Genomic DNA, 18,080 nt, shown 5'->3' on the forward strand with positions numbered 1-18,080 from the left:
TTTTTTCTTCCTGATTTTGCACACAATGTAATTCCATTTATTTTAATGTCCTCTAAAGTTGTAGACAGTGAGTGGTACCTTTATTTTGTTTTGTTTCTGATTTGTAGTTTAGTTTACATTGGTAGATACATAGGGGAGGTATTTTGCAAGCCTTTCTTGGCTTCCATCTCTCCCACTCAACAACAACAGTTGTTTTTTTTTACCATTTTTCAAAAAAAAATTCTATCTTCAGTGTGCAAATAAACAAATCAAAATCGAATCAAAGCACTGAAATGCCTCCTCCACCGCCCTCCGCAGACTCGTCGTGCCTGTGGAACCAGTTCGCCTGCTCAAAGAACAAATGCATCGCCAAACAGTGGCTGTGTGACGGCGAGAACGACTGCGAGGACGGCCTCGACGAGAGCGTGCAGATCTGCGGTTAGTGCCCTTTCAGATGTCACTAGGAACCTGTCGCACGCATAGAATGTCACATCCTCTGTTGTTCCGCTTGGTCGTGGCTTGGTGTGTTCCTCTTTCACAGCTGGGAATGAATGGCCAGGAATGGAAAAAATCTTAATGAGGCTACAAATGACACCGCAGGCATTTCTGATAATTTGAGCGAGCGCTGAGGCAAATAGATTTTTCATCGCTCGGGCCCACGAGGCACAGCTATTTCAATGACCAAATGAGATGTGTGCGTAATGAATTCTACAATAAAACAAAACGAATCCAACCACAGTAAAGAGACAGGGATTGCCGTGAACGTTGGTTGTATAATTTGATTGTAATGAAGTGTCAAGGAAATATTAATGAAATGGTCCAAAGGTTTCTCAAGCGCAATTCTTGTCAAAAGCACAATGTGCATTGTAGCTATACGTGCCTAATTGAACTACTGTATTTAACTTTGTTTCTCAGTGCAGACGATTTTTCTTCTGGTCTGTTTGCCTTAAAGGGCAGTCGTAAGATAAAGGCAAGTACTGCTGACTCGCAGAATTCTAGCAAATAATTATTATTCGCAAAAACACATTATGAGTTAGTTCCGCCCAAGAAAACTGCTGCACAGTCAAAATTAAAGTGAGTTTGGAGTAGCATCGAAACCAAAACCTTTCTAATACACAGTAGTCCAACATAGTCTTAAAGGGCAGAAGGTAACAAAAACGACTCTGCTTCGGTTCAGTCTTCTTTCTGTGTTGTGGATGTTGACCAGTTGTTCATTCTGTGGCTTTTGAAAGCAAACCATGTGTTTCTCTCTCAGGCACAGTGACTTGTGCTCCAGGGCTGTTCAGCTGCCCCGGGTCGTATGCCTGTGTTCCAAAACGCTGGCTCTGTGATGGTGAAAGAGACTGCCCTGATGGGAGTGACGAGCTCTCCGCCGCCGGCTGTGGTAACCTCTACCTCTGATCATTGTTACAGTAAAAATAGCTGCAAAGCATCAGTAGTGTATTTCAAGGGAGGGTTTTTGCACATGCAGCCTCTGCTAATTGTTGTAATCTGGATTGTCTCTGTCTGCTTTGATTCAAGCCTACTTAACAATGGATAAACAGTTAGAAAACAGAGAGAGAGACCAGTGGATTAGAACAAGGCTTAATGCTACGTTCTAGACACGCCGCAAGCCGTGTTGAGAAGGATATGATTATCCATTGATTAACGTTTGAAGCCCCTTCTTTTCATACCCCAGCACCCAACAACACATGCGATGACAGCTCGTTTCGCTGCCGCAACAACGCGTGCATCCCCCAGCGATTCGTCTGTGACCACGATAACGACTGTGGAGACGCATCCGACGAGTCAGTGGAATGTGGCAAGTAGATTCATCTTGCTCTTCGTTCTCACCAGTGGCGTACGAATGTGATTTCGGTGAAAGCTGCATTAGCAAGTTTGGGCAAAAAAATAAAAGAAGTCGCTAAAAATAGCAACGACTTGCAGTTTGATGGATGGATGACAGGACAAATATGGATATATAGATAATGTGAGGAAATAAAGTCAGAATAAAGTGTAATAGAATCACATGGCCACCGAGTGGAATAGGTCCTAAGTGACTGGCCGCAATTAAACTATTTGTACTCGCTGCTGATGACAAACCATACTCTCCTAGGGGGAAGTCTCTGTTGCAGCCTTGATTTACGACAACTGGCTGATGAAACATGCGTATTTATACTTGAAATATTAGCAAGTGCAGCTGCGAACGCTCCAGATGGCCTGAATTGTTGATCAGCAATGATTCTATGAGGATGCTTCATTATAACAGGAACAATGGTTATAAAAATCCTGCCCGTGCAGCTTTAGTTAACATAAATTAGCATTTAATTCAGATAAAGCTACACACTAATCTAAAGCTTTGTCACTGCCAAGTTCAAATGTTACTCGATGAGGCTCTCTTTCCGCAGTATATCGCTCCTGTGGATCAGGGGAATTTCGCTGTGGGGACGGCCGCTGCCTTCTCAGCTCTCAGTGGGAGTGTGACGGCTACGCAGACTGCCCCGACCACTCTGACGAACTGCCTCTCAACCTCAAATGTCTGGCTGCAGGTAAGACTGCTGTTTGGCTCTCAGCTGGAATCCCTTCATCAGTGTCACCGGCAGCGCCATTCACACAGGAAACTGGTGGGTGCATATGCTGGAAACAAAAAGGCGCTCCAACCAGGAGAGACTCCCTGACAGGAATTAATTTGTCAAGATCCACTGTCAGGTCAAACTTTGTTGAGGAATCGCAGGGCGTCGTGCCAGTGACAGTCATGTCTCGCTCTTTTCAGGAAGCTTGTGCAACGGCTCCTTCTTCATGTGCTCCAATGGCCGCTGCATTTCTGAGGGGAATCTGTGCGATGGGAAGGATGACTGTGGAGACCAGTCAGATGAGAAGAACTGCAATGTGAATGAATGCTTGAACCGCCGGGTCAGTGGGTGCACCCAGGACTGCCAGGACCTTCCTGTAGGCTACAAAGTACGTAACCAATGGGCAGTGGTTTGACTGTGCATTCACCATCAGAATCCCTTGTTGGTTACAGTTAATCCATGAGGACTAATATATCCAGCTAAATGTTACATCAGGCTACAGTGAAAGTGTAGACAGAATCATTACAACTGGATAAATATGGAGAGCAGTTTTTCCAAAGGCAAACTCACTGAGCCCAGTGAACAGCAACTATTCCTTTGTAAATATGAGTCGCATATATTCAAGTATTTTTCTCCAATTTACCATTTTAATTGAATGACTTTGCTGACCTACACTTCCAACCAGTAGTATCATTTCTAATTCAGGAGCAGGTACAATGTGGAGCTTACATTAGTCGTTGTGTAGGCATGAATGATTAATGACCGGTGATGAATCAAGCCTAACTTTGCACATCATTAAACAGATAAAGATGGGTGGGGGCGTCTCTCACTTTTTGAATAACCTTGGAAGCAGTAAGGTGTGTTTAATGATATGCCAACAACTGCCTGAGCTCCCTCACTGTTGTGTGGTTTGGCTTGGATCCAGGTCAAGGCCACGACCGCTGGAGTGTTTCGGCGGCCATGCTTGTTGTCATACCGACCGTGGCAGTTACACGCCTTCACCCGAGGATTTTCCTCTCCTGCGTCTGCTCATATTTACTTCATCTGAAAAGTGGCTGAACTAAAAGCACATAAAACCTCTCTTCCTTGTCGTGACAGGGGCAGAACTGGACAGCAGAGCACATCAATTCAGACCCTTAGCTCATCCATTTATGCTCTGAACAGGAGGATCGGCAGAAAGGCCCTTTAGGTTATAACTTTGGATAAGAAAGGGATTGGCAGTGGGTCCGGGGCAGCTGATTCCAGCACTTAGAGTTATTTTTGGGCAGCCCTAGTCACTCAAGTGCAATAGAATCTTTGACCCAAGGAACAATATGTTTATATTGTGACTTTTATCTCATCATATATTGGTGCTTGGTTTTGGTACATTTTCTTTTGCATTGCTGCACAAAAGTACCAGAGCCTGAAATATATTGTGTGTGATCTAAAATCACTGTAAAAGCAGTTAAGTGCAGTGATTTCATGCGGATAGAACCCAGATGTTCAGTGTTTTCAGATTAGCCTCACTGAGTTAGATCATGAAATTTACATCATTCCCCCTATAATTTGAGATTTTCATTAGTAGAAGCATCAAAACAGCTAATTTGAGGCTTTTATCCTGCATTTCTCATTTGTTTTTCACAAATTAGTGTAAATGCTGGCCAGGCTTCCATCTGAAGGATGATGGGAAAACTTGTGTGGATGTCGACGAATGCTCCACCACCCTCCCTTGTAGCCAGCGCTGCATCAACACCTACGGTTCCTACAAGTGCCTCTGTGTGGATGGCTACGAAGCCTTGGATCGCAACCCCAACACGTGCAAGGCTCTTTCGGGTCAGATTTTTCGACTAGTTAATTGTAAAATTCCAGTGCGTTATGTGGGTCCTCTAACTCTGCTTGCTCCTCATTCCAGCTGAAGATCCATTTCTCATTATGGCGGATCACCATGAGATTAGAAAATTGAGCGTGGATGGCTCGAATTACACCATCCTGAAACAGGTAAGCGATACATTCATTCTCACTTGTGTCTGTCATGAAATATTCCTTTGACAGAGCATTCGCCATTATTAGATCGATGTAATAATAAGAGGCAGACAACAGATTGGCAATCACATTACCATTTCTTCTTCTTTTCGTGATTAATTTTAAATCTCTCCTGCCTATTTCACCTAGTCTGTGGGCTCTGTTGCGAAAGTAAAAGTTTAAAAGCTATGTTAGTTATAATTATATTGACTTGAAAATGGTACCTTTTCCATCAAATACAAATAAGTTTTATGTAAGGGATATGATTGCTTTTATAGAAATGGTGGGCAGTCTTGTAAGATGAAGACAGAAAAACAAATTGATGTATTTCAGACTTTTATAAAGGCACTCATTAGATCTGATTAAAAAATGTAGCTGCACAGAGACACACAGAGAACGCATTTTCAATGGAAAAATATGTGGTAGCTCAAATTCAACATGAGCAATCTATGTAGAGGCGAGAGCACTCCTCGGCTTAAAACAGATGGTTTCACAAACTACTTTTTCAAGTATTCAAACCTGTATAATGTAAATTATTGCCCTGTTGAAATTCCATGGCTGCTGTCCATCATGATTTTCCCAACCCTCGCCACAAGGGTCAAAGCAAACTGAAAGTTTTGATTGCCGGTGAGTAAACTCACCCAGTTGAGAATCCCTAGAAAAAGCTATTTCAATCACTCAAAGGTATCACAACCACTGCTCTGGGCAAAGCTTGAACCTCACTGTTGATATCCACAAATAGTCGGCTGTCATCATCTGTAAATCACCTTAGAGGTATCCTACAGCCTCCTCTCACAGCCATGTTAGCCTCTTGACTCGACCTACTCTTCTATCTGTATCGGAGTTCACATCAACAACGGCTCACTTTAATCGCTGCATGTTAGGAGAACTTTACCTGCCGCATTAAAATGACATGCCTTGATAGTCAAGCTAGTCCTCACTGCCATGGAGCACATTTGATTCCAGCCTGTAACCTTTACTCTCCTTCTCATCTGTCTCTCTATCACCTGGAAAAATTAAACAATAAAGGCACAGAAAGGAATAAATTATATGTATCATAATATTATTCATGCTTCAGATGAACCATTCAACCTCTTTATGCATTGCTCTTAGCATAGATTCTTATTATAAACCTAAATTATTAATTTTAAAGTTTCTCTCTAACACATGATTAAGACAGATTTTTGGTCTGTGGTTAATTAGAGCTGAAACATCACGCTTCCGGCTTTTAAAGTAACCTAATTACTTGGTTTGACATTTTTCCATGAATTACCTGTGTCATTTAAAATAGCTGAGCTCACAGAACAGAATTTGTAAATTAACATGATGTTAAATCCAGAGAAATGTATTAAAGGAATAAAGACAATGAGTTTAGAGTAAGGTCAAGTTGACTGAATACAAAAGAAAATGCTTTGTGCGCTTGCACCTCTGCTTCGAGATCCACCCATGAATTAGGGACGCTTGCAATATGGAGGAAACTCCCTTGTGGCTTAGACACTGGTAGTGGTGATGAAGGATGAAGCTTGAGGATGTGACATCTTCATGAGAGGAAAACTTCCGAGGGCTTGATTGAAGAGGGTCAGGCATCACTTTACGTGGAGGCTGGAGGTGGGTCGCAAAACTCCACAGAAGAGTAATGACAGCTGAATGACAGCAGACACAGAGAACACTTTTAAAGCTGACAGCTTACAAGCGATTGGCTAAAGGCGCACCAGATTGTGATTGGGTGAAGACAGGTATGAGCTGGAGGAGCTTTGAGATGGCATGAAACCGTGTTTTCCTTCTAAGCTTGTGCAAGGAGTTTTCTGACTTAATTTTGGCTGTGCTTCATCAGACAGTGTGATACTAAATTAGATTGGACTTAGACTTGTTTTATTGTCATTCAACAAATACACCATCGGTGCATATATTAAACGAGATTCTGTTACCTTGGCTTGGAAGACTCATAATTTGTCTACAGTGCGCATATTCACAGAATATAAAATATATTTTAAGTAATGACTTACAAAGAAGTTAAAGCAGTTAAAAAGTCACATTTAACATAAAAATAACAGAATAAAGTATAAATTGGCAAGTGATCATACCCTGTCAGAGGTAGCAGCATGTCCAGTCCAGTGAGGTTAGTTAGTCCAGTGAGGATCCCATGGGGGGTTAGTGGAGAGTGGAGGGTGCAGAGGGGCTGTAGCAGTCCATAGATAAGAGTTTGTTTATTTTGTGTGGGTGTTCACCAGTCTCACAGCCATGGGGAAGAAACTCTCTCTGAACCTGGACGTCCTGCTGTGGATGCTGCAGAACCTCCTGCCAGAGGTCAGCATGGAAAATAGTCCATGGTGTGAATGGGTGGGGTCAGAAGAGATGCATTGGGCTCTGGTCAGCAGCGGTTGTGTCCAGTGTCCTGGAGGGGAGCGGGGACCCAAAGATTCTGATTCCTTCATCACTCTGCAGTCTTCCAGTCAGAGTATAGAGAAAATCCCCGCTCCTTTGTGACTGCGTTAAGAGCCAAAAATCAAACAACAGTTAAATCTCATTGCTATACCATGGCATGGCTTGACTTGACTTGACTCTACTTTCTTGTTTTTCCTTCTCTGTCTATAGTGAATACCAAGTGATGCTTTCCTTGGTGTCATGTTTGCCATGGTTCAAAGCAATGGTCAGCAATGTGTGGTTGGGATGGGAGGGTGGGAGTGTCTCTCACTTTTTGAATAACCTTGGAAGCTGTGAGGTCAGTTTAATGAAATGCCAACAACTGCCTGAGCTCCCTCACTGCTGTGTGCTGTGTCTGGCACTGGTGGCATGTGATGTTAGGGTTGAATCCAGGTCAAGGCCACGACTGCTGGAGTGTTTCGGTGGCTATGCTCGTTGTTAGTATACCAACCATTATACGCAGTTATATGACTTGATCAAAGCGTTTTCCTCTCTTGCCCTTTACATCATAGTCATGCTACCAAAAACAGCAGAGCTTCTTAATTAATTTGACCAAGATTCTTAAAAAAATAACAACCTGCAAAACTGTGATTATGTCATGGGAAGGTGTGTACTCTAAATGCTTGGTGTTTAAGTGGTATATCAGCTGTAAGACACAAGAACACTACACCTGAAGGGCACCAATGATAATAACTTATGAAGCTAATGACTGGGTAACTTTATGCTGTTGCAGGTGCAGGTGGCTGTGACATTGTGAATACACTTTGAATACCAATAGGAAGAAAAGTGCAATACAAATACAAGACTATTTACCACAAGAGGACACCCTCATATGGATAATTCTTGTGAACAATGGTGGCAATAGCTCAGGGTTAGTGTTAGTGTTAGGGTTAGGTAAGGGTTAAGGCTAGGTAGAGCTGTACGTCCAATAACCGAAAGGTTGGCAGTTCGATTATTATTTGTGTTGTGCTGATGTTTTTATCACAGTAATAGCACCTCAAGAGGCATAAAAAAGAGTCTAGAAATAAGCCATTAGGTAACCGGCAAACTTTAGTTAGTGCAAACATCACCTTCAGGTATAGCTTTTATACATGTCTTGTTTTCAAAAGAAAATGTGTCAAATATGTGGACCAAGAAATGTTGCTACCAGTATGCGAATATCCATGTAATGCAGCTTATTACACACTTATATGTGTACCATCTATTCAATTTTATGTTCATGTCTGTGTTGTTTTAAGAGTCCTTTATATGCTGGTGATTCATTCTGTAGCTTCTGCAAGCTCACATACAGGAATAATGCAGTCATGGTCTAGAAGCCTCTAATGAAAGGGCTGTGCAGGTTTAGTCTCTGTAGGTGATGTTTGGAGCAAGGAAATGTTCCCCCCAGGACACTTTGGCACCTGTCTGTGAAGGTGTTGATGATCTGATGAAGATGTCTCATTTCACCTGTCAGATTATCTGACATGTTTTCTTGACACCCACAGTGTGAGACACAAGGGTGCGGGCACTTGTTTGGTGAGCAGCAGCTCTGTTTGACTGACAGTGGGGTCCAGTGAGCATGACAGAGAAGGAAAGTACCTCACCCTTCTGCTTTGATAGGACTGCAACTTCTTCTTCTTCACTCACCCTTCAAATGGTTTGTCTAGCTGGAAGCACTGAGACCTATGGGAAAACTAACCAAGTCAACATTTCTGGCGCAGTAATACTGTAGAAGTTAAGTTTATATAGAGTTCGACTTGTGGGCATTTACGATTATTTTCCGTTATGTTTCAAAGTGCATAAAGATATTTTTGATTTATGTGAGCCTGTGTCGTGGTCTTATTTTATAGAGTGGGGAAATGAATAATTAATCTAATCCTCATTGTTAACTGCTGGATCCATTTGTTGCAAGTGAAAGTGAAAACTTAATGCTGTATTTTGACCACCTCTCGGCGAACTCAGCTTGTTTGATTTACACTCAAATAATGTTTTTTTTTATTCACAGGGCCTTTACAACATCATCCACATAGACTTCGACTATAAGAAGGAATTCATCTATTGGGTGGACACAACCAGGCCAAGCGGCAGAAAGATCAACAGAATGCGTCTCAATGGGAGTGACCTCAAGGTACCACACAATTTAGATGTGGTGACTGTGTGCCATATGGTTCTTTGTACCACTTTACCCCAGATTCATCGGCTTTACTTTGTACTATCCAGCTTTACCTGGATAAGTCAATGAAATCATCAAGTTGAACAACTTTCTATTTTAAGGACGACTCAGATGTCAGCCCACGACTCAGTGGATGACGGTGGCCTTTTATTCTATTTCAAACACGGATTTGTTTCTGTCAGCACCAAATGACCTGTTTGCTTAACAGCAGTGAATGTGCGTTAGCGATAACGAGAACATCGCCAATGGCTTTTAGATAGTGTAACCGCCCTAATGATACAATGGTGCTCTTTTATTGTAATCACCGAGGTTTGTATAGGTCACGGGATCAGATCCCAGGCACAGGGGACACTGCGGAACACCTGCTGGGCCGCCGTGCCACCTCTCATTAGCATTGGTGTCTGTGGTTTTAGGCTTATTCAGCTCAATTACTTCCACAGTCTCTGCTTGAGCCACTGCCACGGCTTAGCGAGAGGACAAACTGTCTGAATCACAGATCCAAGCGCTTCTCACAACAGGTTAATTAAAGGAGTCAGTGAAATCCAGTGCTACTAGCGAGGGTCTGCCAAATGAGCAAGAAACAATGGAGGAGCACTGAATTTTAATAAAGAATGCAGAGATGAAATTTCGAATTTTATATTCTCTGTTACATACATTTTAAGAGTAATTTGGTACTGCGATGCAATATTTTGCAGTTACATTTCTGCATGCTATATTTCCCTTATGTATCAGAGTTCACCTTCAAAAGCCTATGGTAACGTTTTTTGTTTTGGTGCCATTACATTTAAACATTCATTGTTACATGTTGCTGTAGTTACACAAAAAGTTTGATTGAGGTGAATTAGATTATGAAAGACAAACTACTTTTCTGAAGACCAGTATCAGTCTTTCACTCTGATCGACTGAAAGCCAAACGAGCTCATCAGCCCAAGGTGAAATGACTTTCAGAGACTGCAAGGATCAAACATAAGCTGGAATCATTTGGACTGTTTTGTAAAACCATATTCAAATGACACAGGTTAACCTTCACATTCCACGCGCCGCAGCACAGTGACTGAGTTTTTGCCTGAGGAGGCAGTTTTGATGGAAACTGCTGCACAATGAATGACACTGATTAAAGCTCTGTTTAGTCCAAATTGCTGGTTAGGGGACAGCTTAGTCTTTTGCCAAGACTATACATTTCCATTATGTTCCCACATCTCACCATGCTCTTCAGTGACAAATTGCATTGGTGCTTGGATTCTGAAAAAAAAAAAAAAAAAAAAAAAAGTGTTTTTAAGTCATTGGCTCTAACTACCAGCTGGCACAATGATTTTTCTGTTGAACTGCATTTGTGAACTCAAAGGCCATCTTGGGTATATATTCTAATATTCTAATATTCAGTCCTATGTGTTGGAACTGTTCAGATTTTTGCAACATATGAATATTCATACAAATGCCACTTTTGGCACATTGTTGTTTCTTGATAGAATACACCTCTGTTCTGCTATTGGTTGCAGCTTAGGTTGTGTTTACACAGATCAGGCAGCGCAGTGCAATTTTGGGATTCATGTTTGCATGAAATTGCATCTGCATGTCCCCCTGGTCAAACCACCCTCTATTCTGCTTGCAAGCTCAAGGAGCAAATCTCACAGCTTTAGCCGGTGCAGGTACATGAGCCTATTCAAATTAAGCTGATTCAAAATCTTTGGAATGTTTTTTTTTTTCTTTGTTTTTTTTTTTTTTTCTTTAACCAAGATCGATACCGTTACACTTGTAAATCAGTTCACATTTTAAATATGAGGAGAGTCACTACATGCTCTCATAACCCACAAACATAGGCATTATTTTGTAAAAGTAGCTTATAATTTGCAATTCTTTAGGTACAAAATATGTGCAGAATGCATTTTCTAGAAAGAAAAGGCAACAATGGAAATACATTTACAGGGATACTATTTACTGAGGATGTTATTGTTTTACAGATAGGTCAGCTTACATAGAGTCTCGTGTGTGAGGAGCTAAGGAAGAGCTATACTCATATCCTGTATATTTCTTCACGTTCACACATGATAAATGTTTAGACATCTCAAAAATGTGCCAGTAGACCAGATCAATAGAAGTTGTCTACTGGAATTAATTTCACTCTACCTGCGTTACTAGATTGTCCACAAAACAGCCGTGCCCAGCGCCCTAGCTGTGGATTGGATTGGAAAGAATCTGTACTGGTGTGATGCGGAAAGAAAAACACTGGAGGTGTCTAAAGCTAATGGCCTCTACCCAACTGTCCTGATCAGTTCTGGCCTCAAGAACCCATCAGATCTAGCATTGGACCCTCAGACAGGGTAAGCATATTACATTTGGTGTCAGTTTCATTTGGTGTCAGTGTCCATGTGTATTTACTGCAATTTGTCGCTGACACGTGGAAGAAGCACGAGCGTAAATACAGCGCATATGGAGTGGATCGTAGCTCCATGCTCCGCCTATCTTTCGTTCTTTTGATTTAAGATTTAAGGCATTTCTGTTTGCCTTTACTTTTAATTAAACAAAATTTTGTTGACATTGTATTTAAATCTTACACTGCATGTAACTCTTAACAGCAGTGTGATCGTATTTTCAATTGTTATCTGGTTTAATTCTGTTTGGTCTTATTTTAGTTTTTTTTATCTTTACACACCTTAAGCATAAGTGTCTTTTATGTCTCTTTATATTGCGGTGTGTTTCTTTTAAGGCCTTTGATGCCTCATGCACTTGGTATCGCCTCTCTGTTGAACTGAGCTACATGAATAAAGTTGCCTTCTGTAGTACATAGCTCTTTGAACTTTAACCGTCTGACTAGGTTCGCGTTCTGGGTGGATTGCTGTGAACCCCCTCACATTGGGCGTATTGGCATGGATGGACGAGGGCAAACGGTTATCATTGACAGAGAGATCTATAGCCCCACTGCTCTCACTATCGATTACACCAACAAGAGGCTTTACTGGGCAGACGACAACCACATCCTCTTTGCCAACATGGACGGCACCCAAAGACGCAAAGGTGAGACTGCGGTGTCGTTCATGCTAAAGGAATTGTTTGACACTTTGGGTTAGCTCCCAGTATCTGTCTGTTAATGTGAAGTTGGATCCAACAGCAACCGATTTACTTGTGCCAAATCTTTCTTTTAAATTGTGTTTTAACTGTTGAAATCTAATGGGCAGGGTTGGACTATGAGAATAAATAATGATGGCTTTTCCAATAATTTTTTAGTACTTAGGAGTGATGGTATGAATATTACTGCAGTTTATCTTAAAGATTCAGAGAGAGTGGAAACTATACGCAAATATAGTTTGCATAAAGTGTTATTGTTAATGATCAGCGCACACAAACTGATTAGTTGTAGAGGGGAATGATTTGTAGTTTTAAATAATATTAGTTTATGTTAAGCTGCCATATGCTGATACTTATGGCAGACCAGTCTGCTAATAAACCATAAGTGCACTGCTTTTAGAAACCTATACCAGTTTATGAAAAATAAGATCAAAAGTTACTCTGCCACCTTAGCAGCAGTTTCAGCTTTGAGTCTACATCAGCAAGTCACTACAAGATTTGGACATGACTATAAACCCGTGCTGTTTGTCCCATTCTTACTGGAAGCTCCTGATGATGATCGATTGGATGGGATGCATCATATTAAGGTCTTTTCGCAAACGTTTGGTCGGGACTTTGGATCAGGATTTCTCCAAGGATATTTCTATTCTCTAGTCTAGTCTCTGTGTTTTCCTGCATTCGTCATTTCCTCTGCTCTGGCCATGTCCTCTGAATCTCCACCTTAGTATGAAGCTCCCACTATGCTTTTCTGTTTCACTGTATGGATGGCGTTTGCAGGATGAGGAGTCCTTAGTGTTGTCTTGTCAGACTTTGAGCATGCAGTTCTGTCCAAAGAGTTGGCAGGTGGGTGTTTCTATCGGGCGCTGTCTTTTGTCCTTTACCGAGTGTGGCTCCTGCCTCGCCACTTTACCACGAGTGGCTGACTGATGGAGGAATGCACTGATGATTTCCCAGCCCCGCAGGAAATCCCTGAAAGTTCCATCTGTTGCTCCGTTTGAGTCCACTTTACTCCTGGGAACAGTTAAAATTGTATCTTGTTCTACACGCGTCTCCAGGAATATTCGGATGCACCAGTCAGTATTTTTGGAATACCATAGCCATGTCTTAGGGTTAGGGTTAATGATATGTTTATGAGGATTTTTTTTTTTAAATGGTATCAGTTTAAAATGAAATCTACAACACAATAATATGTAAAAATTACTTCCTGTCATCTTCCTCTGTGGTTGCTAAATTATAATGAAGAACTTAATTGAGGCTCACCGTGGTCATTTATCCCATTCCAGTGTCCTATGACCACATTCAAGGCGTAATGGCATTGACTTTGTTTGAGGACTTTGTCTACTGGACGGATGGGAAGTCCAAATCATTACGTCGTGCTCACAAGACAACTGGCACTCAAGGGATAGAACTCCTCAACTCCTGGCAAGCCATCAAATCCATCAAGGCCTACCACTCCCTGCGCCAGCCTGAAGGTACGAAGTCCATCTGGCGGTCGTGTTCATTCTACCATTCCATGCAGAGCGATGGTTATGGGCCTCCTTTATAATTATAAGAGGGAAACTGATTGTCCAATAGCGTCTGAACTCATGTACTTTTATCATCGTCCCCAGTACCCAAGCACCAGTGTCAGATTGCAAATGGAGGATGCAGCCACTTGTGTCTTCTGTCTCCGGGTGGGGGACACAAATGCGCCTGTCCCACGAATTTTTACTTGGCCGCTGACAATAAGACCTGCCTTTCCAACTGCACCTCCAGTCAGGTCAGCGCCATTTCTCTACCCTCCTACTTCTACTAAGTGTGATGAAGTTGTTTGCTGTTCTATGCTTTTTTTTGACAGATACCGTAAATCTGAGGCAGTGGTTGTATATTCATTACTTTGACTTTGAAGAATGCTGGGACTGAATGAGAGCGTCAAATATTCATGCTGACTGTGTTTTTTTTTTTTTTTGGACTATAGTTTCGCTGTGGGACCGATGAGTGTATCCCTTTCTGGTGGAAGTGTGACACAGTTGATGACTGTGGGGACGGCTCAGATGAACCTCTTGACTGCCGTGAGTGCTATGTTATTCCAAGGCTGACTTTAAAATGGAACTAAAACAGAAGAAGTCAATCTGCTGATTTGGTGATCTTTCAAGGATAACAAACGTGAAACAGTTTTGTTTCTGTCTGTGCTGCATCCTCTCAGGGCAACCACTTGTTTTGCTGTTACCTCATTAGTACAAACTGTAGGTGTGTTTTTCTATTCTCCGAGGAATCTCTTTTCAACTTGTACACTGCATTTTGCCTTCTTACCAACAGCGGAATTCAAATGTCAGCCCGGGCGCTTTCAGTGTGGCACTGGCCTTTGCGCTCTTCCACCCTTCATCTGCGATGGAGAGAATGACTGTGGTGACAACACAGATGAAGCTAATTGTGGTAAGGGTGGAAATGCTTTTTAATACTTTAGCCGTACGACATACATTATCCTTTTTAGAATTCTTCATTTCACAGCCTTTCCAATGCTGCCATGTATTTCATATTGGACTTTTTGTTCATAGAAACATGGTAAGAGTGCTAAAATAATTAGGTAATTGCTTTTACAGTTAATCACCAGTAAACTAACTGAAGGCTATTGTGATACATGATTTATTATTATTATTTATTAAATGCCTTTTTTGTCTTTTTGACTTTACTGCGAATTGAATATCTTATTATACTCATGATATAAGATATCAGCTCCACTTGTGATTTACATTTTGCATAACTCTCTGACCGCGAGCAAATAGTGAAATGAAAATAAATGTCTTGGTGGCATGCCTAATCAATCCAGGAATTTAGATTCACTGGGAAGCTTACAAGACATCTGGTGTTCGCTCCTGTGAATGGAGAGAGTTTTCATAAACTGGCCTGCTGTATGTTCAGTCAATACCAGTCAGTCTCAACATTATAGGTGCTCTGCTTTGCTAGAACCAAGTGGATTTTTATTGATTCATCCTCTCTCTGCTTTTTATTTCTACCTCTTTCAGAGACGTACATATGCCTGTCAGGCCAGTTCAAGTGCACCAGGAAGCAGAAATGCATTCCTTTTAACCTGCGCTGCAACGGTCAGGATGACTGCGGCGATGGAGAAGATGAGACAGACTGCCGTAAGGCTCAGCATTATTTCTTTCAGACTCATTTTCTTGAATGGCTTTGGCAAGCTTTTAGACTTAGGAGCTCATGCACTAAGTTGTCTGTTCCAACGTTGCTGGATAAAAAAAAAATTTAAAAAAATAGAAAAGTCACAATATTAAGAGATTTGATACATATTTTGGACGTGTAATCGAATATATTAAGATAAATTATGCTTTTTTGACATGGTTAATACTTCCCTGTGCTTGGACAGAATACACAAAGCCATTAACATTACATAGCCCTCATTAAGTATTCCAAAGACGGCCCTTGTTATGGCCGTTCCTGTGAAAAAGGATTAGATGTTGAATCACACAGAGGATAAGAACGGAATTTCTCTGCAGTGATGTAACTCATCAGAATGTCCCGCCCCGTTCAGGTATTTCAGACTGCTGCATTTGTCTTGCATGCGATTGCAGGAGGGGTGAGAGTGAGGGGACTTGAATGCAACAAAGTCAGGAGCCCGAAAGAGAGACTATAAAAGAAAGTCTTTAATGAAAGCAAAGCTAATAACTTCAGCCCTTTTAGACTCCCAGCGTGATTGCATCCAGCCTTAAATGCACTATTGTAATGAACACGCAATAAGGAACTGTTCGAAACAACAAGACACTGGAGCTAACTTGTTATGATAAAAAAAAAAGTTAAAAGCCGTGTGAAGGAGATAATTTGGAGACATTATTGGCTTCAGTAACTTTTTTTTTTATCATCGCTGCAAATAAAGATTTCTTCCCGTGTGGTAACATTGATTCCCCCCCTTCTATTGTCTCTGCCTGCAGCGGAAAGCACATGCTCCCCGGATCAGTTCCAGTGTAAGGCCTCCATGCACTGCATTTCCAAACTCTGGGTTTGCGACGAGGACCCCGACTGTGCGGACGGATCAGATGAGGCCAATTGTGGTGAGTTGTGAGAAATCCACTTAACAAGAAAACACACCACTTTGCTTATTTTCAATTAAAGGGGGCAAGTATCTGATCTAATCCAAATTAATTTGCCTTTACTCCGAAATGAATTAGTCTTTCTATTTATCTCAAGGCCTGACTCACTCAGAGACAGCTTCGCACACACAAATGATCAAACCTAAATTAAACAGAATAAACCAATATTGTTTCTGAAATAATAACGGAGTAACAACTTCCTCGTCACGAAATATGATGCAAGCTGCTCTTTCGGCCATATTTTACTTCTGACGTGCTTCTCCTATTTATCCAGTCCCTTTTATCTTTAAATCTTTCGCTCTGACTTAATCAACATGTTGAAGTAAGTAACCAAAGCACCAGTGCAGGACTGAACTCCCTTTGAGGGAAATGATAATCAGTTTTCATTAAGTTTTTAATTGAATTTGCAGGTTTAAAAAAAGGCAGTTTAATGTTCCAATTTAAGCCTTAATAGACGGTGATAAAGGTACAAAATAAAACCTTGCTGTCATGCGGGCTGGAATTTGAGCTACTGTCAATCTCCTGTCAAAAGCTGGGCTGTGAGGAAATGTTGCTGCACAAAGCGATGACATTGTCGTTTCCTGACATTTTCAGCTCTTCACCGGTGTGCCGATCTTATAAAACACCAGGCTAATACAAGATTTGAAAAGTTGTTATTGCTGCCGTCTGAAAATCATATATTATGGTTGCGTGGTGCACAGGTGGGAGAAGAGTCTCATACAAAGGATGCGGCACAAGACAGATTGCATGAACTTTGTTCACCAATGTGTCTTGTGCTGAGAAAAAAACTAAAAAACATCTCAAAACAGAATTAATTTCAGAATTAATTTCTGGTGCAACAATGCATGAGCGTCCATTAGCGATGGAGTAAAGCTTAAAAGGTAAATAAACCATCCCAGTGAATCACTCCCCGACCAGTCTGCAGCTGTCTGCATTGATCTGTAAATTAGTGTAAGGGATTCTTACAACAACTGCTCTCCACAGCTGTTTTATACTGCATGAAGAGCTTCTCATCCAGATCATTCATCCAGTCATGTGAAGAGCGACGGACTCGCATGTTGACAAATCTGCATCCTGTGATTTGCGAAGTTCCACGCCAGAGCACAGTGCCATTTTCCACAGCCGTCTGTTTTTCTCTTTTTCAAATCGCACGTGAACAACACCAGATACTCGGTTTAATATCAGACGTACCGTAGGTCTATGATGACTGCATTCTGTTGATTGTGTGTAAGAGGTCACATTACAGTAGCTCATCATTCTCGTGTGTCATTAGCACCTTTCAAGTCCTAGTTATTTCTTGAAAAGGCATTACTGTGCAAATATGTTCATTTTTTTCTCGTATAATGTGACCGAGAGTTAAATCAAAAAGGAAGTCCAGATTCCTCCTGCTCAAGTTCTTTGGATCGCCATGAGCCGAATCTCCACAGACATCTGCGCACAGGCTAAATGAAGTTTTCACCAGCTATTCCTCTGCTCCTCTGCACCAGTCTGATTGTCTGATAAATTCCTCTTCTCTTTTTTTTTTTCTGAGCTGTTAGTTGTTTCCTTGCAAGGAGACAAGTGACGTGACTGGCTAAGAGCAGACGCTGTCTGCACTTCATCCAGAGCCTTATAACATAATCTTAAAGTAAGATGAGATAATCCTTTTATTTATCCCGCGGCGGAGAATGTGACTGGCGCCCTAAGCTTCATTCTCAATGAATCATTTTAGCTTCTCCTTTGACGTCATTTCACTTGTGAAGACCCCGAAGTGATACCGCGTCACTGGTGATGACTTTGCGTACTTCGCTGACAACTTTAGGTCCTTTGCTGTATTACGGG

The 18,080-nt window shown here is 41.5% G+C and overlaps 1 protein-coding gene across 7 annotated transcripts in view; it reads left to right on the forward strand.

The window, feature by feature from the left end:
* The window catches only part of lrp1bb (low density lipoprotein receptor-related protein 1Bb), a 262,735-nt gene that overhangs the window by 208,155 nt on the left and 36,500 nt on the right, over positions 1–18,080 (forward strand). For all 7 annotated transcript variants that reach the window (XM_047600953.1, XM_047600957.1, XM_047600958.1 and 4 more), the window contains exons 51-66: positions 298–417; positions 1,235–1,363; positions 1,658–1,780; positions 2,367–2,507; positions 2,732–2,919; positions 4,160–4,343; positions 4,423–4,508; positions 8,941–9,063; positions 11,248–11,429; positions 11,924–12,123; positions 13,458–13,646; positions 13,785–13,933; positions 14,132–14,225; positions 14,473–14,589; positions 15,180–15,299; positions 16,101–16,220. In XM_047600953.1, coding sequence (XP_047456909.1) covers positions 298–417; positions 1,235–1,363; positions 1,658–1,780; positions 2,367–2,507; positions 2,732–2,919; positions 4,160–4,343; positions 4,423–4,508; positions 8,941–9,063; positions 11,248–11,429; positions 11,924–12,123; positions 13,458–13,646; positions 13,785–13,933; positions 14,132–14,225; positions 14,473–14,589; positions 15,180–15,299; positions 16,101–16,220 — 2,265 coding nt within the window. The remainder of the gene's footprint in view (positions 1–297; positions 418–1,234; positions 1,364–1,657; positions 1,781–2,366; positions 2,508–2,731; positions 2,920–4,159; positions 4,344–4,422; positions 4,509–8,940; positions 9,064–11,247; positions 11,430–11,923; positions 12,124–13,457; positions 13,647–13,784; positions 13,934–14,131; positions 14,226–14,472; positions 14,590–15,179; positions 15,300–16,100; positions 16,221–18,080) is intronic.

Source organism: Mugil cephalus, chromosome 12, assembly GCF_022458985.1.
Source record: "Mugil cephalus isolate CIBA_MC_2020 chromosome 12, CIBA_Mcephalus_1.1, whole genome shotgun sequence".
NCBI lineage: Eukaryota > Metazoa > Chordata > Actinopteri > Mugiliformes > Mugilidae > Mugil > Mugil cephalus.